The 21,789-nt window shown below is 33.2% G+C and overlaps 3 protein-coding genes across 3 annotated transcripts; 2 read left to right on the top strand and 1 right to left on the bottom strand.

Annotated features, from left to right (window-relative positions):
* Positions 1 to 7,819: 7,819 nt before the first annotated feature.
* LOC102613750 (mitochondrial import inner membrane translocase subunit TIM14-2-like) lies at positions 7,820 to 8,863 on the bottom strand. Its single transcript, XM_006478617.4, has 2 exons — positions 8,673 to 8,863; positions 7,820 to 7,976 (listed from the first exon to the last, which is right to left on the bottom strand). Exons 1-2 carry the CDS (start codon positions 8,861 to 8,863, stop codon positions 7,820 to 7,822), a joined length of 348 nt encoding a protein of 115 aa, XP_006478680.2.
* Positions 8,864 to 14,256: 5,393 nt separating this feature from the next.
* LOC127900783 (disease resistance protein RPV1-like) lies at positions 14,257 to 14,811 on the top strand. Its single transcript, XM_052436009.1, has one exon. The coding sequence runs from the start codon at positions 14,326 to 14,328 to the stop codon at positions 14,809 to 14,811; it is 486 nt and encodes a 161-aa protein (XP_052291969.1). The 5' UTR covers positions 14,257 to 14,325.
* A 1-nt stretch (position 14,812) lies between these two features.
* On the top strand, positions 14,813 to 19,677 carry LOC127900784 (disease resistance-like protein DSC1). The gene is made up of 3 exons (XM_052436010.1): positions 14,813 to 16,066; positions 18,034 to 19,004; positions 19,093 to 19,677. Exons 1-3 carry the CDS (start codon positions 14,902 to 14,904, stop codon positions 19,675 to 19,677), a joined length of 2,721 nt encoding a protein of 906 aa, XP_052291970.1. The 5' UTR covers positions 14,813 to 14,901.
* Positions 19,678 to 21,789: the final 2,112 nt, after the last annotated feature.

The raw sequence follows: 21,789 nt of genomic DNA on the forward strand, positions 1-21,789 counted from the left end.
AAGATAGACAAATTTTGTTTAAATAATATTAAAAAAAGGATAAGATTTTCTAATTTAAATTAAATTAGTCTCACCCAAAAAAAAATTGTATAATATCTTAAATAGAAAAGTTTAGAGAAATTTCGAAAAACGCAAACAAAGGAGTCAGATATGGGAAATTCAGAGAAAAGTTTGGTGAGAAAAATGTTGTGAGCACTTTGGAGTCGTATACTGTTGGGAAAATATGCTCTTTAAAAGCATATATGTTTATTTAATTGTAATAAATAATTTTTTTGATTAATAAGATAAATGAGGTATTTTATTCAAATATCTTAATTGCATTAATATTTTGATTAAAGTCCATTTAATCATATTATATGTATTTATGTGATCACCATGTGGATTCACAGAAGATATAAATATAAGTTATCTTATAATTAAATAAATTTAGTTCGCAGTTGAAAAATAAAATTGGGCACTTTATTTTGGTATAGATTGTAATGAATTCATTGAATGATTTGTCTTAATCATGTATGAATTTATTAATGTAGTACGACTACATTGAACAGTATCATATATGAGGTTTAATTAACTTTGTAATAACTGTCAGACTTATTAAATCTCATAGGCATTGATTTTACTGTAATCTTAATCTTGAGTTAATTATGATTTCATGATTATAATTGTTATTCCATTTGAGTTACCAATGGGCACGACACATATTTATAGTCAAGATTACCCGGTATCTTGGTGAGAGCAATTATGAGTATTGGAGTTATAGATTAACAATATAGAATTTGTACAACACATCTCTTGATGGATTTTCAACACTTGATCATAGAATTCTCTGGCCAGAGTGTGTCAACATATTTAGTATGTTGAAAATGACTATTAGAGAAAACTCGTAAGTATCAAGGAACAAGATGTAATTAAATTAATTGGACAGTTGAGATATCGATATAATTAATGATGTGGTACAAAGAATTGTGCAGTAAAGAAATAAATGTGGCTTGGGACGAATTATTATTTGAGTATACAATTATGGAGGTCAGTTCCAATCTTTTAATGGAGTAGATTTGGAATTAAATAACTTGACTAGTTTAATTACAGGTCTAATTATTGTAGCCACTATTGTATGTTCCTAAATGATCATCGGGTTAGCTCATTTAATTGACTATGCCGCTACTGGATTAATAAGTAAGATAACTAGTTATTTAGATTAAAAGCCTAAATATATTATTTAGTGGGAGGCTCCATGTAATATGCTTATGTGTAAGGGGCCTTGTGTTATTTTACAAGGTGGGCCCCTAGAACACAAGAATAAGTAACGTTGCTTTTGTTTTTTTATTTTGAATTTAAATCAAATTTGATTTAATAGAATTAAAAAATAGAAAATATGGAACATAGTGTTTCCACTAGATAGAGATATAAAAAGACTTATTTTCTCTCAAAAGAGTGTGAGGCCACATTTATACAGATCAGAGAAAAAGAATTTTTTTCTCTGATCTTGAGAGAAAATTTTTCTCCTACTAGTTGCTATTGGTAGTGATAAAGGCGCCCATACGTCAAGTAAAAATCAAACCTGAGTCATAACCTAGAAGATCATTGGTAACAATTCGTGATCTAATAAACGTGATGGTGACAGATCATGATTTAACAGGCATGGTAGTGACGGATCGTGATCTAGGAGCCTAGTTTCACTTCAGCGGAAAAAACAAAGATAATTCATCTTCTCAGATTTTCAAGGTACGATTTTTAAATTACAAATTCTTATATATTGTATGAGACGGTCCTAAAAAGTTTTATTAAAAATTAAAAAACTGATTTTTCTCCAACGTATACATCTATGTTCATGTGTAATTATTAATTTAATTGATTTTATGTAATCAACTATATTATAATTAATTTATATCCCCGATATTAATATTAAATCAATATCCAAGCATTTCATTTTATTTTATTTATTATCTAATTAGTTGAATGGTTAAGTGAAAAACTAAATATTCAATCTCTTCCACCAAACACAAAATAACACTAGCTGTTTGGAAGCCATACTAAATCCTGGGATTGATTATGGTTGGTCCCATCTTAGACCCACCATTTGGTGCCCAAATAATGCCTCAACTTTTCCTATAGGGCCAGGGGATAAAGTTTTTTGTTTTTTCATCGACTGTGACAGATTTTGTTTTTCTATTCATATTCAAATTGTAAAGACTGATTTTATTTTCTATTCATATTCAAATAGTAAATACCTGATAATCCAATCACAGTTCTTATAAAAAAAACTCCCTTTTTAGAATTAGTAAAGGGTTCGTGTCAAGCTCATAATATTATAATTTCTCTTGATGGTTTTTTCAACTTATTAATTAAACAAAATTATATTTACCATTCTAGATGGTCCGCTCCTTTATTAAAATAACTAGGAAATAAAAACGGTTTTAAAAAAAGAATTTAGTATTTTCTTTTTTATTACTTTGCACTCGATAAAACTGATAAAAAATATGAATTATTTTTTTTGAAGATGACGCAACCTTATAAAACTAATGTTATTTATTAAAGTTAATTATTTTTTTGTTAACATTAAAAAAATATATTAATGTATATAGTTAAGTGTACACAACCTTTTCATCAATAAAAATCATGTTCACACTAATCAACTCTCTATTTTTCTTGGTATTAACAGACTTCCACATCTTACAAAGCCTAACCCTTATCATCCAACTATTTTTATCATTGTTTAACTCATGAAGAAAAGAGTACTGCATGAAGCACACAATACTAAAAATTTAAATAAGTCAAAAAATAAAAACACAACAACATTTCTAAAGAAGATGTTGGTTAAATAATAAAAAAAAACCAAACATAACAAATCTTAAATGCTTAATATTTATAGAGTTAGAAGAAGCCAAAAGACACTAAATAAAAAGTTGCATAATTAAATATAGGATTATGACATTAAAATTAGGTCCTAATGGCATTGGTGAGGGAAGATGAAGGAACCTTCCTTTCTATATTAATTAGTTGATGTATTTTAAACCACTAAAATTTAGTTGTTGGCTTAATAAAATAAATGAATGTTTCAAAACTTATAATTAATTTATTATTAATAGTTACATATTGTTGAATTTAAATAGAAAGAGGAAGAGACATGTAATCTTTTGTAATCTATTAATTATTTTCTATTTTTAATATTTTGTAATGTAATTATTTTTTAATCTCAACCAATATATTAGATAATAGAGAATATAAAAAGATGAGAAATAATAATGCCACAAATCTTAACTACTTAATATTTATAGAGTTTGAAGAAGCCAAAAGGCATTAAACAAAAGGTTGCATAATTAAATATGAGATTATAGCATTAAAATTAGACCCTAATGGTATTCTTGATGGAAGATGAACGAACATTCCTTCCTATATTAATTAATTGATATATTTAAGCCACTAAAGTTTAATTGTTGGCATAATAAAATAAATAAATGTTTCAAAATTTATAATTAATTATTATTAATGGTTACATATTATTGAATTTAAATAGGAAGAGGAAGAGACATGTAATCTTTTATGATCTAATAATTATTTTTTTAATATCAACCAATTTATTAGATAATAGAGAATATAAGAAGATGAGAAATAATGATGCCACATCACCTCCTCTATATATATATATAGATTTTTAATATTTTGTAATGTAATTATTTTTTAATCTCAACCAATATATTAGATAATAGAGAATAAAAAAAGATGAGAAATAATGATGTCACGAATCTTAAATATTTAATGTTTATGGAGTTTGAAGAAGCCAAAAGGCACTAAACAAAATATTGAATAATTAAATATGGGATTATGATATTAAAATTAGGCTCTAATGGCATTGTTGAGGGAAGATGAAGGAGCCTTCCTTCTTATATTAATTAATTGATGTATTTTAAGCCACTAAAATTTAATTGTTTGCATAATAAAATAAATGAATGTTTCAAGACTTATAATTAATTATTATTAATGGTTATATATTGTTGAATTTAAATAGAAAGAGGAAAAGACATGTAATCATTTATAATCTAATAATTATTTTTTTTAATATTTTGTAATGTAATTATTTTTTAATTTCAACCAATTTATTAGATAATAGAGAATATGAAATGATGAGAAATGGTGATGCCACATCACCTCCTCAAGTCCCAACTTTATATATATATATATATATATAGATAGCTATTTCGAGAAAATGATTCCTTAGTTTATTTTATGATTTATTGAAATTTAATCCATGGAAATTCAAGAAATGAAACCGGAAAGTCATAGAAAAATCAATGGGTAGAAAGAAGATTGATAAAAAGAAAACTTCTACCACATAATATATTATTCTTAATCAATGATTTTCATTAGTATTTGCTTGGGCATTTTGAAAGTTATTTTTAGATTTTAGATTCGTTTAATTTTGAGATTACCTTGTACAAATTTCAGCTGTCATATTAGACTGAAGAATTTATTTAAAAAATATTTCAGAAGGACAAGCTATTCTAATTTAAATTTTTTTTATTTTAAATATTGACATAAATTCTCTTCCATTACTTTTGTATAATCTAATGGTAGATATTTAAAATTAAAAAAAAAAGACTATACCAAAAACTTTTTATAAAAAGTTGAAGTTAAATTAATTAGTCTCACCCGAAGAAAGAAAAAAGATATTGCATAATACAATATTGTTCGGTTGATATTGTATTTTTTATGGTCTGTTGAAAGTTCTTCTACATGGAAACCTGAAGCAAAGCAAACAAGAAAGCTGTCGGCACTTGACACATATCTATTACTATTTCCATGTCTATCAATTTCATTCTTCTCTGTTTCATGACTTCATCCTCTTCTTCCTGCAATTGTACTGTCTTACATACCATCAATATAGCATGTAAATTCTTTTCATCTTCATGTCTTATTGGGAAATTTTGATGCCTGAAGGGTGTTTTAGTCTTTTTGACATGGGTAAGGAGACTGGAAAAACTTGAATTTAGTGAAGGATCGAAGATGTTTAGTAAGGTTAAGTTGAAAGGGCCAAAAAGTTCCCAATTTACAATTAAAGGAAGTTGCCCTCTCAAAAAAGAAGAAGAAGAAGAAGAAGAAGAATGAAAGGAAGTTGCAGTTGAATAAGACTATGTCAAGCACATATTTGTAATTTGTAATTTTGTCATTGCTGATTAATTTTTAATTACTAACGCATCAATTGATATATATTTTTCAGTAGTATTATATTATCTGAATTCATCCGTACAATGCACTTCACAATCTTATTTCTATTTAATTATTCTAGACACAATCATAGCCCTTTATCAAAGTAATAACTGTAATAAAATACATAGGCTCCTAGAATATAACGCCTATAAAATCACTTGCGAGAAAGACAAAACGAATTTACTGCATTTGTGCTTGTTTTTTTCTTTGTTTTAATTAGTCATTCATTTGTTGCATTTTTTTCTTTTTTTTTTATACATAGATCTTTCATAAAAACATATCATAAATCATGGCATTGAAACTACGCCCCTGTAACAGTTGCATTATAATTATTTCTTGAGCAATGGAAAAATCATCTCAATTTTTTTTTCCATAAAAGTAATATGATACCCACAGATGAATGATGAGTGTAGTTTATTCAATAAAATATTTTGAAAATTTATTATTCGCTTAATAAGAATCACATGATATGAATGAGGCTAATTAATTACTTCGAATTTCCCAAATATTGAATCCCTTTCCTCTTCCACTCTTTCAGTTTTCTTGACTGCACAAGGCAATAGCCTTTACTCTCTATCTTATTATTGATTGGTTGTTTTTTATTTTGACCTGCACACAAAGTGATGGCCATGAAAGAAATCGCTTTAGGTTGTTTGATGTTAATTTGTATTAGCATTTGGAATTGATTCCTATTTTAGTTTTGTGATCAATTTTGAGATGCCTATATACATTATTTGTCGGGAACATTGAATAGGCCAAGTAAATAAAGTAAACAATGGTAAATAAAGAAGGAACTTTTTTTTTTTTTGGCTTAAGTCTAGTGTAAGGAGAGATAATGAATTGTTTGGAAAGAGTCAAGAAACATACTGAGTCAATTATTTTATCTAATTTTTATATAAGAATGTCTCCAATGTTTCTAAAATCATCATTTTATTGTCTCGAGATGTAAAACCCTATTAAATCCAAATTTAATGAAACCATATAAATTCTAAATAATATTGTATTACTTTCATTTACCCTTCACCTTCAAATCCGCTTTACCATCATCGTCACTATCAGAGTTGATAGAGACTCAAAACGTGGATTAAGAGATTGCACTTTTTATTAGTCGGTAGTGTAGAATAAGTCATTCACTTTAATTGGAGATATATTTAATTGTATTTGAGTTTGAAAAAAAATAGATAATTTATTTTTTTCCCTAATTTAATTGTATCCAACATTTCATTAGAATTTATCAACACATATAGGTAAGGTATACAACAATTACAGATTTTAAGATGATATAAAAACTATGCTTCTCAAGCTAAAAAAGAAACTGATGATAAAAAATGATTATGGAAAAATCTTTTGGAAGCCCTCAAGGTCCTCTTGAGGAGAAAACCGAAATGGGTGAAACTCCATATGAAGGAGATACCAAAAGGGCGTACAGCGTTACCAATTCATCCAGTGAATAAAAAACAGTAGCATACAGCTTTACCAATGAAAAACAATATCCCACAACAAATTTACTAGGGTTTTTTCTTTTCGTTTTTATCCTCCCAATTCTTTGTAAATACGACAGCTAGCTCTTCTGCTCAGCGAGCATGAGAACGATGAAATTTTAAAGCTGTATCACAATTTGGATGACAAACTAATTTGAGAAGTAGAAGTATGAAGGCAGCAACTTGTTGACTTACTTATTCTACGGTAAGAGTTGTTAATCTCCTTGTTAATTATTCTTCCTCAATGTCACCCTGAGAAGTTACAGAATCTTTCATAAGGATAGCCGTGTGCATATCTCTCCAATCAAATTATGCCACGAAGTAATTGTATACGCGAATCAATTTTACTGGGATGCGTGTATACCACTCGAATCAAATTAAAATATTTACATACGTGAATCAATTTTACTTGATAGGAGTAAGAGTCTGTGCACCGATACGGCATTGCATCAAGGACTATTCTGTGGAGTAGAGGAAGCGTGCAAGCCAGTAGATTACACGCCGACGTGAGAAATGAGTACAGAAATAATGAAGTCGAACATTTGAGTAGTTCTGCTAGCAAAAATTAATTTTCTTTTTACAAAGATTTCACTCCGAGTTTAAGCTGAGGCATATGCATAAGTCAGAAGAAATATTTAGGGGAGTTACTCTTAACCTTTAACTACAAAATGAACATGGCATTGCATATTTTTGTGGACGCCATCGTAGGTTTGTTACCCGGGTGATATGTCATGTCCTTTGGAAAAATTACTACACATGTCCGTACAACATTCACAAAACTTGCTTAGTCCTCAAAGCTTCATGATACACGAAAGTGATTCAATTATCACCAAACAAAAATAGAGTGTGAAGAATACAGGCTAGCATCATTAGAAAAAACAAAGCAAAAAAAAGTACAATCATTACCATCAATTTAATCACTAATATATTAGCTGACACAAACAAGTTTCCCTCAACTCTAAACTGATTTATCCCGTGGGGGTTTTGGGGGGGTGGAATCCGATTTTCAATGTAGTGCACAATAATGGTCTGAAAGAATCCATTGAATAATTACCCTGGGGATTTGACTTTGGAAACTCAACTCCCAAAGCTTTTGTGGATTAAGCCTCACAGAGATTGGGATAGTCCTACTAAAATGCTGAATTGCTGCCTTTGGTTCTTCTCAGCATAATATCTTTTGCTTCATTAATTTTAGATGCAAGGTAATGGCTACCGCCCGCATCTGGATGGTTTGCTACCATCACTCTTCTATGAGATTCTTTGACCTTTTCTGTTGGATTACTTTCTCTGATGAATAAAAGAAGTTAAAAGAGAGAAATTAAGCTCAGAACACTTTTAACAGCAGAATTTGCATAATTATATTGAACACAAGCAGCATTAAGGTACAAAATTCTATGAACAGGAAAGAAGCATTGGTTTTGTATCATTGTGTTGACAATAGTAACAGAAGTGTAAACAACAGCGGGTTTACAATTTGAAGTATATCGAGCAAATGGGAGTTTAACTTGCAACTTCACCACAAAATTGTTCACTGTCCTAAATCTAAAACGAAGAACTCATTGCCGATGTAGCTACAGTAAGATATTGAAATTTGAATGAGAAACAAGGATTCATATTCACACTCACACATCAGCCTACAACTTCCTCTGGTTCTAAACTAACAGAACCAAACAATCATCGACAGCTTAAAGTCAAATGATAAAACGGCTCAGAGAATTTCAGGATTATTAGGTAATCAAACAAGGCTTTAATTTGAAATGAGGTCCATTTCATAACTAGCCAAGTACCTCAAACTAACTTACAGCCAACTGAAAATAAAATGAAACGTTAACTGTTAACCCTTATCTTCCCACACGAGAAAGATCACCCAAATAAGAGTGAGCTCCTCCATTACATTAACATCACAACATCAAATCAACCAAAAATTTCAACTAATGCTATTAAACATACATATATTATTTGACAAGCGGATATCAATTGTACCTGACTCCAAGTATCATAGCCGCTTCCCTCCTTGTCATGACAGGCTGAAAACCACCTTCGAAAAATTTCCGCATTCTAGCCGTCGGCGTTCGTGCCTTGAATGCCTGCCAGGCCGTGATGCCATACTTACCAGCATAAGCAGCAGCAGCAACTGCCATTCCCGCTATCAATGTTGCAACCTGATTCGACATTTACATTATAAGGCCCCAATAAGTAATAGACAGATCATTGATACTAACACGAATAAGAAATTAAAGTTTTCCTCAACTAAATTCATATCAAACTATGCCCAAAGTTTTACATGTAAATTCTTTTTTATTTTCTATTTTTTTCTTCCTTTTCTCCCTAAGAAGCCAGAAATCCCATAATCGCAATCAATATGTAATTAGCTAACCTCATAGGAGGATTTAGAAATTAGGGCTGGGCAACTTTACATTTGGATTGGGAAAAAATCCATCCGATTCCAATCCAAATCTCAAATCCTATCCCATCCAAAATAAATCGGATCGGATGAATATTTTGGATAAGTTCGGATTCAGATTGGTTCGGATGAGTTCAAACTTCGCATTTGGGTGATATTTCTTGGCACTCCTAGCCGTGGTTTATTCTTCCTTACTGGTTCTTCACTCCAACTACAAGCCTACAGTGATGCAGATTGGGCTGGCTGCCTGGACACGAGAAAATCTACTATGCGATGGTGCATGTTTCTTGGTGATGCACTTATCTCTTGGAAATGCAAAAAGCAAGACTCAGTTCCAAATCATCCACTGAGGCAGAACACCGCGCCATGTCTGCAGCATGCTCCGAGATCATTTGGCTGCGTGGTCTTTTAACAGAACTTGGTTTCTCACAACATCAACCTACTCCCCTACATGCTGACAACACTAGTGCCGTCCAAATTACAGCCAACCCTGTCTAACACGAGCGCATGAAACACATAGAGGTTGACTGCCACTCTATTCGCGAGGCCTATGACCGCCAAGTTATCACTCTCCCGCATATCTCTACTACTCTACAAATTGCGGATATCTTCACCAAACCCATGACACGTCAGCGACATAACTTTCTTGTTAGCAAATTGATGCTTGTAGATTTACCAGCATCAATTTGAGTTAGCAGATTCTATGCTTAACAGATTCTATGCTTGTACAATTGTAACAACTATTTTTATGATTGTAAATCTTTTATGCTTTCCTTATTTAGGACATACTAGCTGTAGGCTATTTTAGATAGTTCTGTCTATAGTAGTTTAGTTATGTTTAGGGCTAAACATAAGCTTGTATTCATAGTATATAATGGGAATTCTCCTCCAAGAGAAAGCACAACTTTTGCTCAAAATTCTCTGAGTTTATCAGAGGGTGTAAGTGGAACCAAATTCGAAGATAATTTGCAGAGAAAAAATCAGTTCTCCTCGTGTTTTCTTATGTTTCTTGTAATAAGAGAGCTGGCTTATTTCCTTCCTTATGTTGGTCCAAAGTTTAATCTCCAGTCCATTAGGGTTTGAATCTAATATTCTGTTGAACTTTACACTAGCCTTGATCTGTGTTGTTCAGCATTTGGTTTAATCTATTGTTTTATTTAAAATCTGGAAAGTCGACTAACTTGAACCATGTTTTATTGGTCATTCTCCAGCCTTAGGCACATAGACATGTACTTTTGAGTCTAAGAATTTGGTACTTGCTGAAGGCTTGATGGTGTTTTTCTTTGGGTGTATTTCTACATCGTGAGAGGTAGCTGATGTAGTTAAGGACAAACTGTGGGCATTATTTATAAGTTTGAAGAGCAGAAAAACAAGCAAGAGTCAAGAGAAGAGCCCGCCACTGAAGGCTTTTTCTTAGTTCCTGCAGTGTGAAAATGAAATTATTCTACTTTTCAAAAATCGGCACTAAATTGCTAGAGATAAGCATTATCAATGACTGATATGAGCATATACAATTCATTTCTGGATGCTGGATTTAAAACGTAATTTATTTTAAAATTAAGCAAACTAGAACAACATGACTACCCTTATATTGGATTTTTAAAACTCTGTTTTAAGACAAAACAGTTAATAGACAGTACGAGACTAAGAAAAAGATTTGAAATGTTCCAACACTCTACACAACTGATTCAGAGGTGATTTTTGAACACCACCACCATTATACTTAATCAATGTGATGACCTCTAAGAATAAAGCAGATAGTTTCAATTGATCTTTAGACTTGTATATTTTAAATTATTTTGTCTGCATATAAACCTCATTTTGTCAAAGATATTATCCATTTAAAGACAGGCAATGTTGTTATTGATCCGCCACAATAATTGAAAACCTACTTTTGGCTTGCTAGCCTGATTATGAAGATTATCCATATGTTGTTGCCACAATGGTATCAGATTAATCACATACACGAGAAATGAAATGGCTTTTATATGTCTTTGATGGGCCACTAAGCATTTTTGCCTTTTTCTTTCAAGTTCCTTTGAATCATATTTTTGCGTCGTCCAAGCTAGATTTATGCACGTGCTTGAATAGACATGGCTTACTGTGGGCAATTCTTTCTGTGATAGAATTTACCCTGTCATTTCACAGTATAAAATCTAACTTGATTATAATAACTCAATAAGGCAGCGAATTATTACAAATTAACGGCATCAAGCTAAAGCATGCTCATCTTTGATTTGGCTTTCTGTTTATGGGTGCTTAAACCTTGAGAGTTTCCCAGATATATGGGAGAAAATGGAACATTTAAATCAAATCAGTTTAGGCAGGACTACAGTTACAGAGCAGCTACCATCTTCATTTGAAAATGTAGAAGGGCTTGAAACGCCTGGCTTGGAGGATTGCTCTGAACCAGATGAAATTGGCAATTTTAACTCTCATGAGTATGTCGGTGCACATGGATCAGCCATAAGTCAACTACCACCCTTATTATCAAGTTTGGTGTCATAGCCTTCATCGTTAATCGTTGATATCGGGTTTATCTTTTTTGTATTCGCTAGGTTTGAGACATTGTGCTTTAACGGCTGTTCTGCAAGAGATTGGCTGTACATCCACATTGGAATGGTTACATCTAAGAGCAAATAACTTTGAGAGTTTGCCGGCATGTATCGAGCAACGTTCACGGTTGACAAATCTTGCCTTATGTGGTCGCAATATGCCTCAGTCATTAACAGAGCTCCCGCTAAGTTTGAAATTATTAGACGCAAGTGATTGCGAGCGACTCCAATCTTTGCCAGAGATTCCATCATGTCTAGAAGAACTAGATGCACCCCTAATCCAAACACTCCTTTGAAGATGAAAATCAAGATGAAGCTGACTTTTCGTCAATTATTTTCTGCTTTCCTAGTTCCATCAAATTGGATGGAGGAGCAAAACCAACGAGACCAAAACCAACACTTTTACTCTCAATTTTGCTACCGAAATTTCAAAATTGGATGATATAGCTACAGCAACTGAATCTGAATCGAGTTCTGGTGGAGAGGAATTGGAACCGAGTCCCGACAGAATTTGTATTTCTTCTTCTCCTTAGTCTTGATTCACTCTTTATCTAGTTCACTCAAGTTTTCATAACAGAAATGAAGTTTTGATGTTGTTTTAGTGAATTAAATTGTTTGAACATTTAAGATTTTGATTAATCCAAGCCCCTGATTACCATTATATAAGGTGTATCAATTCCAACTTGCATTACATGTTTCTTGTTATCTTATAATTACCATTATTTGCTTAATATTAGGATTATTATGTATATTACATTTCTTTGCTTTTCTTATTACTGCCACAACTTCACAAATCACAAGTCTGGCTCCATCGCTTTGGACCAGAATCTTGAGTAAATCTGAAAATGACCCACTGAGTCCCACTAAAAGCCCAAAGCCCACGAAGACAACTTATTTTTGCAAAGTCACTAGAGCTGGCGGTAAAAGTCAGGCGTCAGCTAACAACTTATTTCCTCAATTATCGGGGTTGTCTTCTTAAGACTTTAACGTACTTTGACTTCGGGAAAATGAAGAAAATACCTGATTGGAAGAAGTCCAAAAAAGTCAAAGAACGATTAATGGGCAGGAAGTGGTCTGTTTCAAAAATTGAATATTAATCACGATAACATTCCACAGATTTTTTAATTTCAATTTTGAAGATAAGGACGAATTTATATTGCTGGTAATTTCTCTTTTGGGTGTCTTTGTAATGTTAAATTTTACAAATAAGTGTGTTTAAAGTTTCGTGGTTCAGTTATCCAGTCTTCGGCCGAAAAGCCTTTCTGAGACCACGATGAAGATGAAAGCAACTTTTTTGTTTTGTTGAAATTTTGGAGGAAAATGGGCATTATGGTCTAATAAAAAATGGAGTTAAAAAGTACAAATCAGATAGATAATTTAGTGATGCCTTTCCACATTATACGTGTATAATTTAATCAAACGCCAGCCGTGATGGTCCGGCGTATAAGTCAGAGCTGCTGATGTTTGACGTTCGATGTCTTGGATTTTAGCAACAAGCTGGTACTGATTGTTTTTTTAAAACGATTGTCAACCAACGATGAAATGACTTGCTTGTATTTTATAGTGTTGTGATGAACGAGATTGAAGAGATTGAATCTTCTTTGCAAATGACGCACAACTCTCAGTAATTTCTGTTTATGTGAAAAAGTATCTTGAAGAGTTTGTTTATGGCTTCATTAGTATCTTCGTGTTCTGCGTCTCTTCTCAATGCCTTATCATCCTATTTTTTAAGTAGATAGATTGAGGGTGTGTTTGGGAGTGAGGTGATGTAGCTTTTAAGCTATAGCTGCTGTGAAGTAAAAACTACAGCTGTGAAGTAGAAGTTAAGAAAAAAAATTTGCTAAACTACCAAAGTCCAGCTACAAGTGTTACCAAACACTTTAATAGCTGGGCTGCCACAACACTCCCAAACGGACTATGAGTCTTCAATTATGTATTTTAGAGATTGATTTTTTTTTTTTTGGGAATACTGAGAGTATATCCAACTTATTATATTACCACACAATTATATTTGGAGATGAGTCATTCTCTAGTGCAGGTATTCTTATTTTTAAAATGTAAATTCTAGATTTTAGAAAATTATAAAACTTCCAATCTGTACTTTAAAATGCAAGAGTACTATACCTGAGAATGATTAATCTTGACTTTAGAATCAATATGCATCTCCTGCAAAATATGCTACAATGGGTAAACAAAACCAGTCGATTTAATTCGTAAGATTCGTAAAAAACTCAAAATTATACAAGAGCTAATAATGTTTTAAATAAACATTTATATAATATTTGAAAGCTTAATCTTTTTTTTTTTTAAATATGAATTTACAAACAAAGGTTGAATTAGATCCTGCTCAATATAAACAAAAATTGAAAGGAGTGAAAATTTCAAATTTAACCAAGACATTGGCAGTTCCTCGCTGTCAAAGGGAAGTACCAAGAAAGATAAAAGCAACAGCCATCAGGGAAGAAAACTCATTTATTTATTGGGTCTAAATGAAACCTAACATAACTTACAACCAAGTAAAATTTATTTACTAACCCATCGAAATCCACTGGTCTAATACTCATTTATGCACCGGAAAAACTTGATTGTAAAGAAAATCCTTATTTTAGTATCCACTTCATGATTCTTACATTTACTCTCCATACTCTCTGTTTCAGTCTCAAAGCTTCCTTCATCCATGGCTTCATCTTCTTCTGCATCTAGCCTTGATGCTCAAAACAAATATGAGGTCTTCCTCAGTTTCCGAGGGGAGGATACTCGTAATGGATTTACTAGCCATCTAGCAGCAGCTTTACATCGGAAACAAATACAATTCTTCATTGATGATGAAGAGCTTAAGAAAGGAGATGAGATTTCGCCTGCCCTTTCTAACGCAATCGAAACAACAGATATTTCGATAATTATCTTCTCAAAGGGCTATGCTTCTTCGAAATGGTGCCTTAATGAACTTGTCAAGACTCTTGATTGCAAGAGAACGAATGGCCAAATTGTGATACCGGTTTTCTACCAAATAGACCCATCTGATGTGCGCAAACAGAGTGAAAGTTTGGAAGAAGCTTTTCTTGAGCATGAAAAGAACTTTCCAGATAAGGTTCAGAAATGGAGGGCTGCATTGACGGAAGCATCAAATTTATCTGGTTATGATCCCACTGAATCCAGGTAACTCTTAGCTCTTCCTCTACAACCTTTTTTCTATCGATAATTATTTTCGGCCTCTGTTAGAAAATAAAAAGAACATTAATAATTTATTCCAATGAACCTTTCCTCTAGGAATGAGGCAGAACTCGTGGAAGAGATTGTTGCAGATATTTCCAAGAAATTGGAAGACATGTCAGACTCAACTGATTTAGACGGCTTCATTGGAATAAATTCACGAATTGAGGAAATTAAGTCACTGCTGTGTCTCGAATCGCATGATGCTCGAATTGTAGGAATTTGGGGCATGGGCGGTATCGGTAAGACAACCATTGCCAGTGTTGTTTTCCACCAAATTTCTAGATACTTTCAAGGCAATTGCTTCATGGCAAACGTCAGAGAAGAATCAAACAAACTGGGAGTAATACGTGTTCGAGATGAGGTCATTTCTCAAGTACTAGGAGAAAATCTCAAAGTAGGAACTCTCACTATACCCCAAAATATCAAGAAAGGACTACAACGGATGAAAGTTTTGATCGTTCTAGATGATGTTCATGATGAATTCACACAATTAGAAAGTTTAGCCGGAGTGATAGATAGATTTAGTCCCGGAAGTAGAATCATTATAACTACCAGAGATAAACGAGTACTTGATAAATGTGAAGTGAGTAACATATTTGAGGTCAAGGGATTGGAGCACAACAAAGCTTTTGAGCTCTTTTGTAGAAAAGCCTTTGGACAAAACAATCGCTCTCATGATCTTTATCAACTCTCACAAAGAGTAGTGTGTTATGCTGATGGCAATCCTTTAGCTCTTGAGGTTTTGGGTTCTTCCCTTTATCAAAATAGCATACAACAATGGGAAGATAAATTGCACAACTTGAATTTGATTTCTGAACCTAATATTTATAAGGTTTTGAAAATCAGTTATGATGAGCTAAATTCAGAAGAGAAGGGAATATTTCTTGACATTGCTTGTTTCTTCAAAGGAGAGGATGTAGACTTATTGACAAGGATACAAGACAATCCTACGTCTATGTGCCATAGACTGAAAATTCTTGTTGGTAAGTCACTCATTGCAATATCAGATCGGAAACGACTACAAATGCATGATTTATTACAAGAAATGGGTCAAACAATTGTTCGTCAAGAATCTCTCAAAGAACCGGGTAAACAGAGCAGGTTGTGGGATCACAATGATGTCTATCACGTGCTAAAGAAAAATAAGGCAAGCAGCTCTTTATTTGGCTATATGCATCATCAATTTTCCTCTCTAGTTTTCAGTAAATTTTTGTTACCAAAAGTATCCTTAGTCGTTTTTATTTATTTATTTATTTATTTTGGGGTTGACAAGTTAATGGATGTACTTATAAGGACCAAACAACTTAAAAGACCCTAAATTATTCTTTATACTCGTTCACTGTAATATAATATCATTTAAAACTTTTTGTGGAACAGTTGAAGAGCATCTCAAATTAATTGGTAATAGAAAAAATACTTTCAAACAGTTTTAGGCAATTAAAGATAGGTTGAGGCTCTTTGCACCCTCTAATTAGTATCAACACTTATCTACTTTGAACACCCCTATCTTAAATTTTAGAATAAAATTTTACTCAAAATACCTTCCAAGAAAATACCAAAATAAATTATTACATTAAATATTTTTATTGTTTCGATCGGAATTTCCATAAGAACAATCTTCGGGCCAATTACTTGTTCATAAGCTATATTAAACACAGGGTGAGATTGATTCAATAGAAACTGTTGATAAGACATAAAGAGTATCTACTCTTTGTCATCAAGTACTGATTCTCGGTTCAGTTACTTTAACAGGAATCGTAAACTCCTCTTTTAATTTGTTTACCAACTTCAAATGAATTACGTATCAAAATATACTTCTAATCTTAAAGAACTGCTGAGTTTTACCTTTCTGAAATTGGGAAAAATAATATGCACATCTGTTATGGCGATATTCTTCTCGTTGCTTGTTTACCAATTAAATTAATGAGATATAATATTTACAAGGAATTCAACCTCTCAAGCAAATTATTGAGTATATATAATAATTGGTAAGCTAAAAAAAATTATATTTCATTAATTCTATTTCTTTTATTTTACTATCTCAATATAGATGGTAATAACACTAATCTCTTTAAATAATTGTATATCCTAATTGAATAAGGATAGTTTTATGTTTTTATAATATATGTGAGCATATATATAGAACTGTATTTGTCTTAAGTATGATACGAATTCTCAGGATGTGGCGATTTTGCTAAAATTGATTTTGAAAAAAAAAAATTACCTAATAGCAAAATTAATTTCTAATTTTTTGACATCACATTTAAGCCTCCCAAATACGCCCAGCCAATTGTGGAATATAAAAGCTTGTTAATTAGCACGGGTTGTACTGTGGTGTATGAATTTGTTTGCCTTTTTATATTCTCATCGTATTGAATTAATTGAAAATTTGAAGAATGCACATTTTATGGTCAGGAAGCTCTTAATCAATTTTTCAAAAGTGAGATTTTATTCTTCACATTCTTTGCTTTTGTTTATAAGGGGACTGATAAAATTGAAGGCATTTTCCTTGATTTGTCCAAGATAAACGACATACATCTAAATCCTTGAGCCTTTGCAAACATGTGCAATCTCAGATTACTTAGATTTTATATGCCCGAGTATAATGGTGTTCCAATAATGAGTTCTAAAGTGCATCTAGACCAAGGTTTGGAATATCTTCCTGAAGAATTGAGATATCTCCACTGGCATCAATATCCTTTGAAAACACTGCCATTTGATTTTGAACCAGAGAATCTTATTGAGCTCAATTTGCCTTACAGTAAAGTTGAGCAAATTTGGGAAGGAAAAAAGGTATCGTGTACATTTATAGCAAAACATTAATTTTTCTTTCTTTAAATACATATCATTAATTGTGAAATTCAACAATGTCTATTTAATGTAATCCTATTTATCTTTTTGTTACAGAAAACTTTCAAGTTAAAATATATTGACCTCAGTTATTCTCGATATCTTATAAGGACGCCGGACCTATCAAAAATCCCAAATCTGGGGAGAATAATTCTTTTGAATTGTACAAACTTGGCTTGGGTTCCCTCATCGATCCAAAATTTCAACCATCTTAGTATGTTGTGTTTGGAGGGCTGCCAAAGTCTTAGGTCCTTTCCGAGCAACCTTCATTTTGTTTGTCCAATAACTATTAATCTCTCCTTTTGTGTTAATCTCACAGAGTTTCCACAGATTTCTGGGAATATAACAAACCTACACTTGCGGGAGACAGCAATAGAAGAAGTTCCCTCGTCCATTCACTGCCTAACTAATCTTAAAAAGTTGAGTTTGATTAATTGCACAAGGCTGAAGAGGGTTTCAACTATTATTTGTAAATTGAAATCTCTTCTTGAACTTTATCTTCGAGGATGCTTAAGACTTGAGAGCTGTCCAGACATTCTGGAGAAAATGGAACATTTAAATCACATTGCTTTAGAAAGGACGGAAATTACAGAGCCGCCTTTTTCATTTGAAAATCTAGAAGGGCTTGAAACGCTAGGCTTCGAGGGTTTCTCTGAACAAGGTAATTCGCCAGTAAACATTGGCAAGTTGAGCTCTTCCGATGCTGATTCAAACGAACTTAAACAGCTTTGGTTAAGAGGAACCAAATGTTTGGTGTCATATTTTGCATCGTCATTATCAGGCTTATCTCCTTTGGCATCACTAGATATAAGTGACTGTGCTTTAACGACTATTCCGCAAGATATTGGCTGTCTATCCTCACTGAAATACTTTTTTCTTAGAGGAAATAAGTTCGAGGATTTACCTGCAAGTATCAAGCAACTTTCACAGCTGATAATTCTTGACTTGAGCCGTTGCAATATGCTTCAGTCATTACCAGAGCTCCCACCAAGGTTGAAATGGTTAGACGCAACTGATTGCAAGCGACTCCAATCTTTGCCACAGATTGCATCATGTCTAGAAGAACTAGATTCGTCCGTACTCGAAAAGCTATCCAAACACTCCCATGAATATAAAAATTACTTTTGGTTGAATTCGTGGTGGGACAAAGACAGTTCATCCATTGAGTTCATGTTTAGTAATTGCTTGAAACTGAATAAAAATGCAAACAACAAGAATTTGGCAGATTCACAAGTAAGGATTCAGCATATGGCGATTGCATCATTGAGACTATTTTATGAATTGGAAGTGGTATGCAATTCTCTCTCTTTTGCTCTCTCTCTCCCCGACCCTATCTCTCTCTTTGTTACGTTTAAAATCATGATTTTTCATTTTTCAGGGTCACTGTAAACTCGGGGGTCCCTCCATGATTTTACCTAGGAGCGAAATTCCAGAGTGGTTCATCAATCAAAGTTCAGGATCTGAAATAACTCTTCAACTGCCTCAGCATTGTTGTCAAAACTTAATCGGGTTTGCTCTTTGTGCTATTCTTGAAACGTCTGCTTGGACTGGGGATGGTTTTCACGTTGGCTGTGAATACAGCTTTGAAATGAATACTCTCTCTGAAAGGAAACATGTTGGTGGCTGTTGCTATTTTGGTTGTTATTCTAACAAGTTATCAGATCAAGTCATGCTTGGAATCAGTCCCCTGGGGAATGTTGGGTTTTCTGATGATAACCACCATACAACTGTCTCGTTTAAGTTCTCCTCAGATTCCCAGCTAGTGGTACGTTGTGGGGTGTGTCCAGTGTATGTAAATGCCAACAAGACCAAGCCCAACAGTTTTACTCTCAAATTTGTTACCGAAATTTGGAAATTGGATGATATGGCAAGAGGTACAGGAACTCCGGCAAGTGAATCCGGCAACGAAGAATTTGAACCGACTCCCAAGAGAATTTGCAGAGACCACATCCACACCCCCTAACAACTGACTCACTCGTTTTCTTATTTTCCTCTTCAGCAAGTCCAGTGCTCCAATCAATTCCTATATCTTGATCTTTTTATGCGTTTTATCCCAATAATGTCTCTCCCTTTCTCTATTTTTTTTTAAAGAAAAAAACAGAGAAAATCCTACACTTGCCGAAATTGTCTTATACAAATTTGTATTTCTCCTCTTCATTCACTCTTTTTTTAATTGGCACAATTTTTCATAATAGCAATGAAGTATTGATGTCGTTTAGTACATTTAATTGTTTGAACATTTAAGGTTTTATTCATTTCAAGTCCTTGCTTTAATGGACCTCCCTGTTCATTACGGTGTTTCAAATTGAGTTCGTTTTTCTTTTTTTTTTTTTAATTCTGACAAAAACGCTTTCAGAAAATACACTAAATTGAAAACATTTTCTTGGCTAGTGCACAGCTTGGTTAGTACTGACTACATAGACATTCAGTTTTATGGTATTCTCGTGAAGTTATTATAAGATGTTCTTTCCATATTTCATACTCCGTAAAACACTGAGACAGAGTTGCAAATTCATCAAAAGTCTTAGGTGAACAACAATTTCATCGTCGTCAATCGTTGAAGAGGGAAACTTTGTGAAGTCGATGAACCAAAAATGCTGGTTTCTGGGTTGGTTAATAGAGCTGGTTTCTGGGTTCCTTTGTTAGATCTAATACATTTGTGATAACGAGAAAGATAATTGTATGAAGATTGTTCACTGCAATCAGGGAAACAACTCTGTAACTTGTTTTTCATTCTCTATTCTTTGTGTGGATATATATGTGTCCCATCGGGATGAACCATAACAAATCCTATGCATGGAACTTCACTGTTTTGATTCTGGTTTTGCTTTAATTCTTGATTGATTGGCTGCTGTTTGTAAATCTTTAAGGTTTTTACCATGACCATATATGGGTTGATTTAATAAACATAATTGCTGATATGAGCTGGAAAAATCTGTTGCGTTCCCTTGGGTTATTCGAGGCCCACATACTTTGTGAATATAGTGGAACCTGAAATGGAATTGAAACTATGTCAGTAACATTCTCTATGAGGGTATCATTTAATTAACCAATAAAGGTTCTCAAAATAATGCATTAGATTTTGATCAGCAGAGTAAATGTGCAACACTAAACTTATACCAGGCTAGAATTAACACAGAGATAAAGTTAAAGAAGATGCAAAAGAGAAATTTGTTTTGCCATTTCGTCTATGAATAATGCTACTATGACATGCTGACCGACATAGTCCTCGTTGGTGTCCTGTAGGAAGTCGGTCTTCTTGTTGATTGACCGAGATCGTCGCTTGAGATTTTGGGCTACGAACGACAGCCAACCCAGCAAGAAGCTGTCGTCTATGTTTTATAAAATCGTGCAAATCTAAATTCATTAAGATCAAACCGACATGTCTTGCCTACGTTTTGAAGTCTCTTAAGTATGCACGAGTAAATCACGTGCATGGTGCTCGGTCAAATGTGTCAAAAGGGTTGTTTTGTTAGTTAGAAAAGGCGGGAAGCAGCTTTTATTTTAAGGCTGAGCAACTGGCTATCAAATGCGGTGTGCACCAACTCGGAGTCATATTCGTGTCCTTCTTCCTTAGTTTATCAAATGCAGTGTGCAACTGGCTATCAAATGCGGTGTGCACCAACTCGGAGTATTTGCTTTATTTTGGAAGGCTCGCAATGCTTTCAGGTTTGATTCACAGACCTTCTCTGTGGATGGAATTATCCACCTGGTGAGATTGGACCTCAGATTTGCTATCTCCACATTTGGATTTAAGCCCTCTGAACTATAGGGAGTTTTGGGTTATTGGATTACGGAGGATTTGCATGTCATAATTCTATCCAAGAGACTGATTCGTTTAGTTTCTTGGATGTGACCACCTCTTGGGGTTGGAAAATTAATAGTGGATGGTTGCTCTAGGGGCAATCCCGGGATAGCTGCAACGGGTGGTATTCTTCGTGATCATCAGGGTGACGTATTGGCTGCTTTTGGATCTTTTCTTGGTTGCCAACTGATTATTTTATGCTAAGCTTGTGGCTATTTGTGAGGGGTTGGAGCTTGCTACTCAACTTGGGTACTTTGCACTCGAGGTAGA

Source organism: Citrus sinensis, chromosome 3 (genome assembly GCF_022201045.2).
Source record: "Citrus sinensis cultivar Valencia sweet orange chromosome 3, DVS_A1.0, whole genome shotgun sequence".
NCBI lineage: Eukaryota > Viridiplantae > Streptophyta > Magnoliopsida > Sapindales > Rutaceae > Citrus > Citrus sinensis.

Coding starts and splice junctions, on each gene's coding strand:
- LOC127900784 (XM_052436010.1), top strand. CDS start 14,902: ATGAACCTTTCCTCTAGGAATGAGGCAGAACTCGTGGAAGAGATTGTT. Junction 16,067..18,033: donor ATTTTCCTCTCTAGTTTTCA/GTAAATTTTTGT, acceptor TTAATCTCACAG/AGTTTCCACAGATTTCTGGG. Junction 19,005..19,092: donor TATTTTATGAATTGGAAGTG/GTATGCAATTCT, acceptor TTCATTTTTCAG/GGTCACTGTAAACTCGGGGG.
- LOC102613750 (XM_006478617.4), bottom strand. CDS start 8,863: ATGTCGAATCAGGTTGCAACATTGATAGCGGGAATGGCAGTTGCTGCT. Junction 7,977..8,672: donor GCTATGATACTTGGAGTCAG/GTACAATTGATA, acceptor TTTATTCATCAG/AGAAAGTAATCCAACAGAAA.
- LOC127900783 (XM_052436009.1), top strand. CDS start 14,326: ATGGCTTCATCTTCTTCTGCATCTAGCCTTGATGCTCAAAACAAATAT.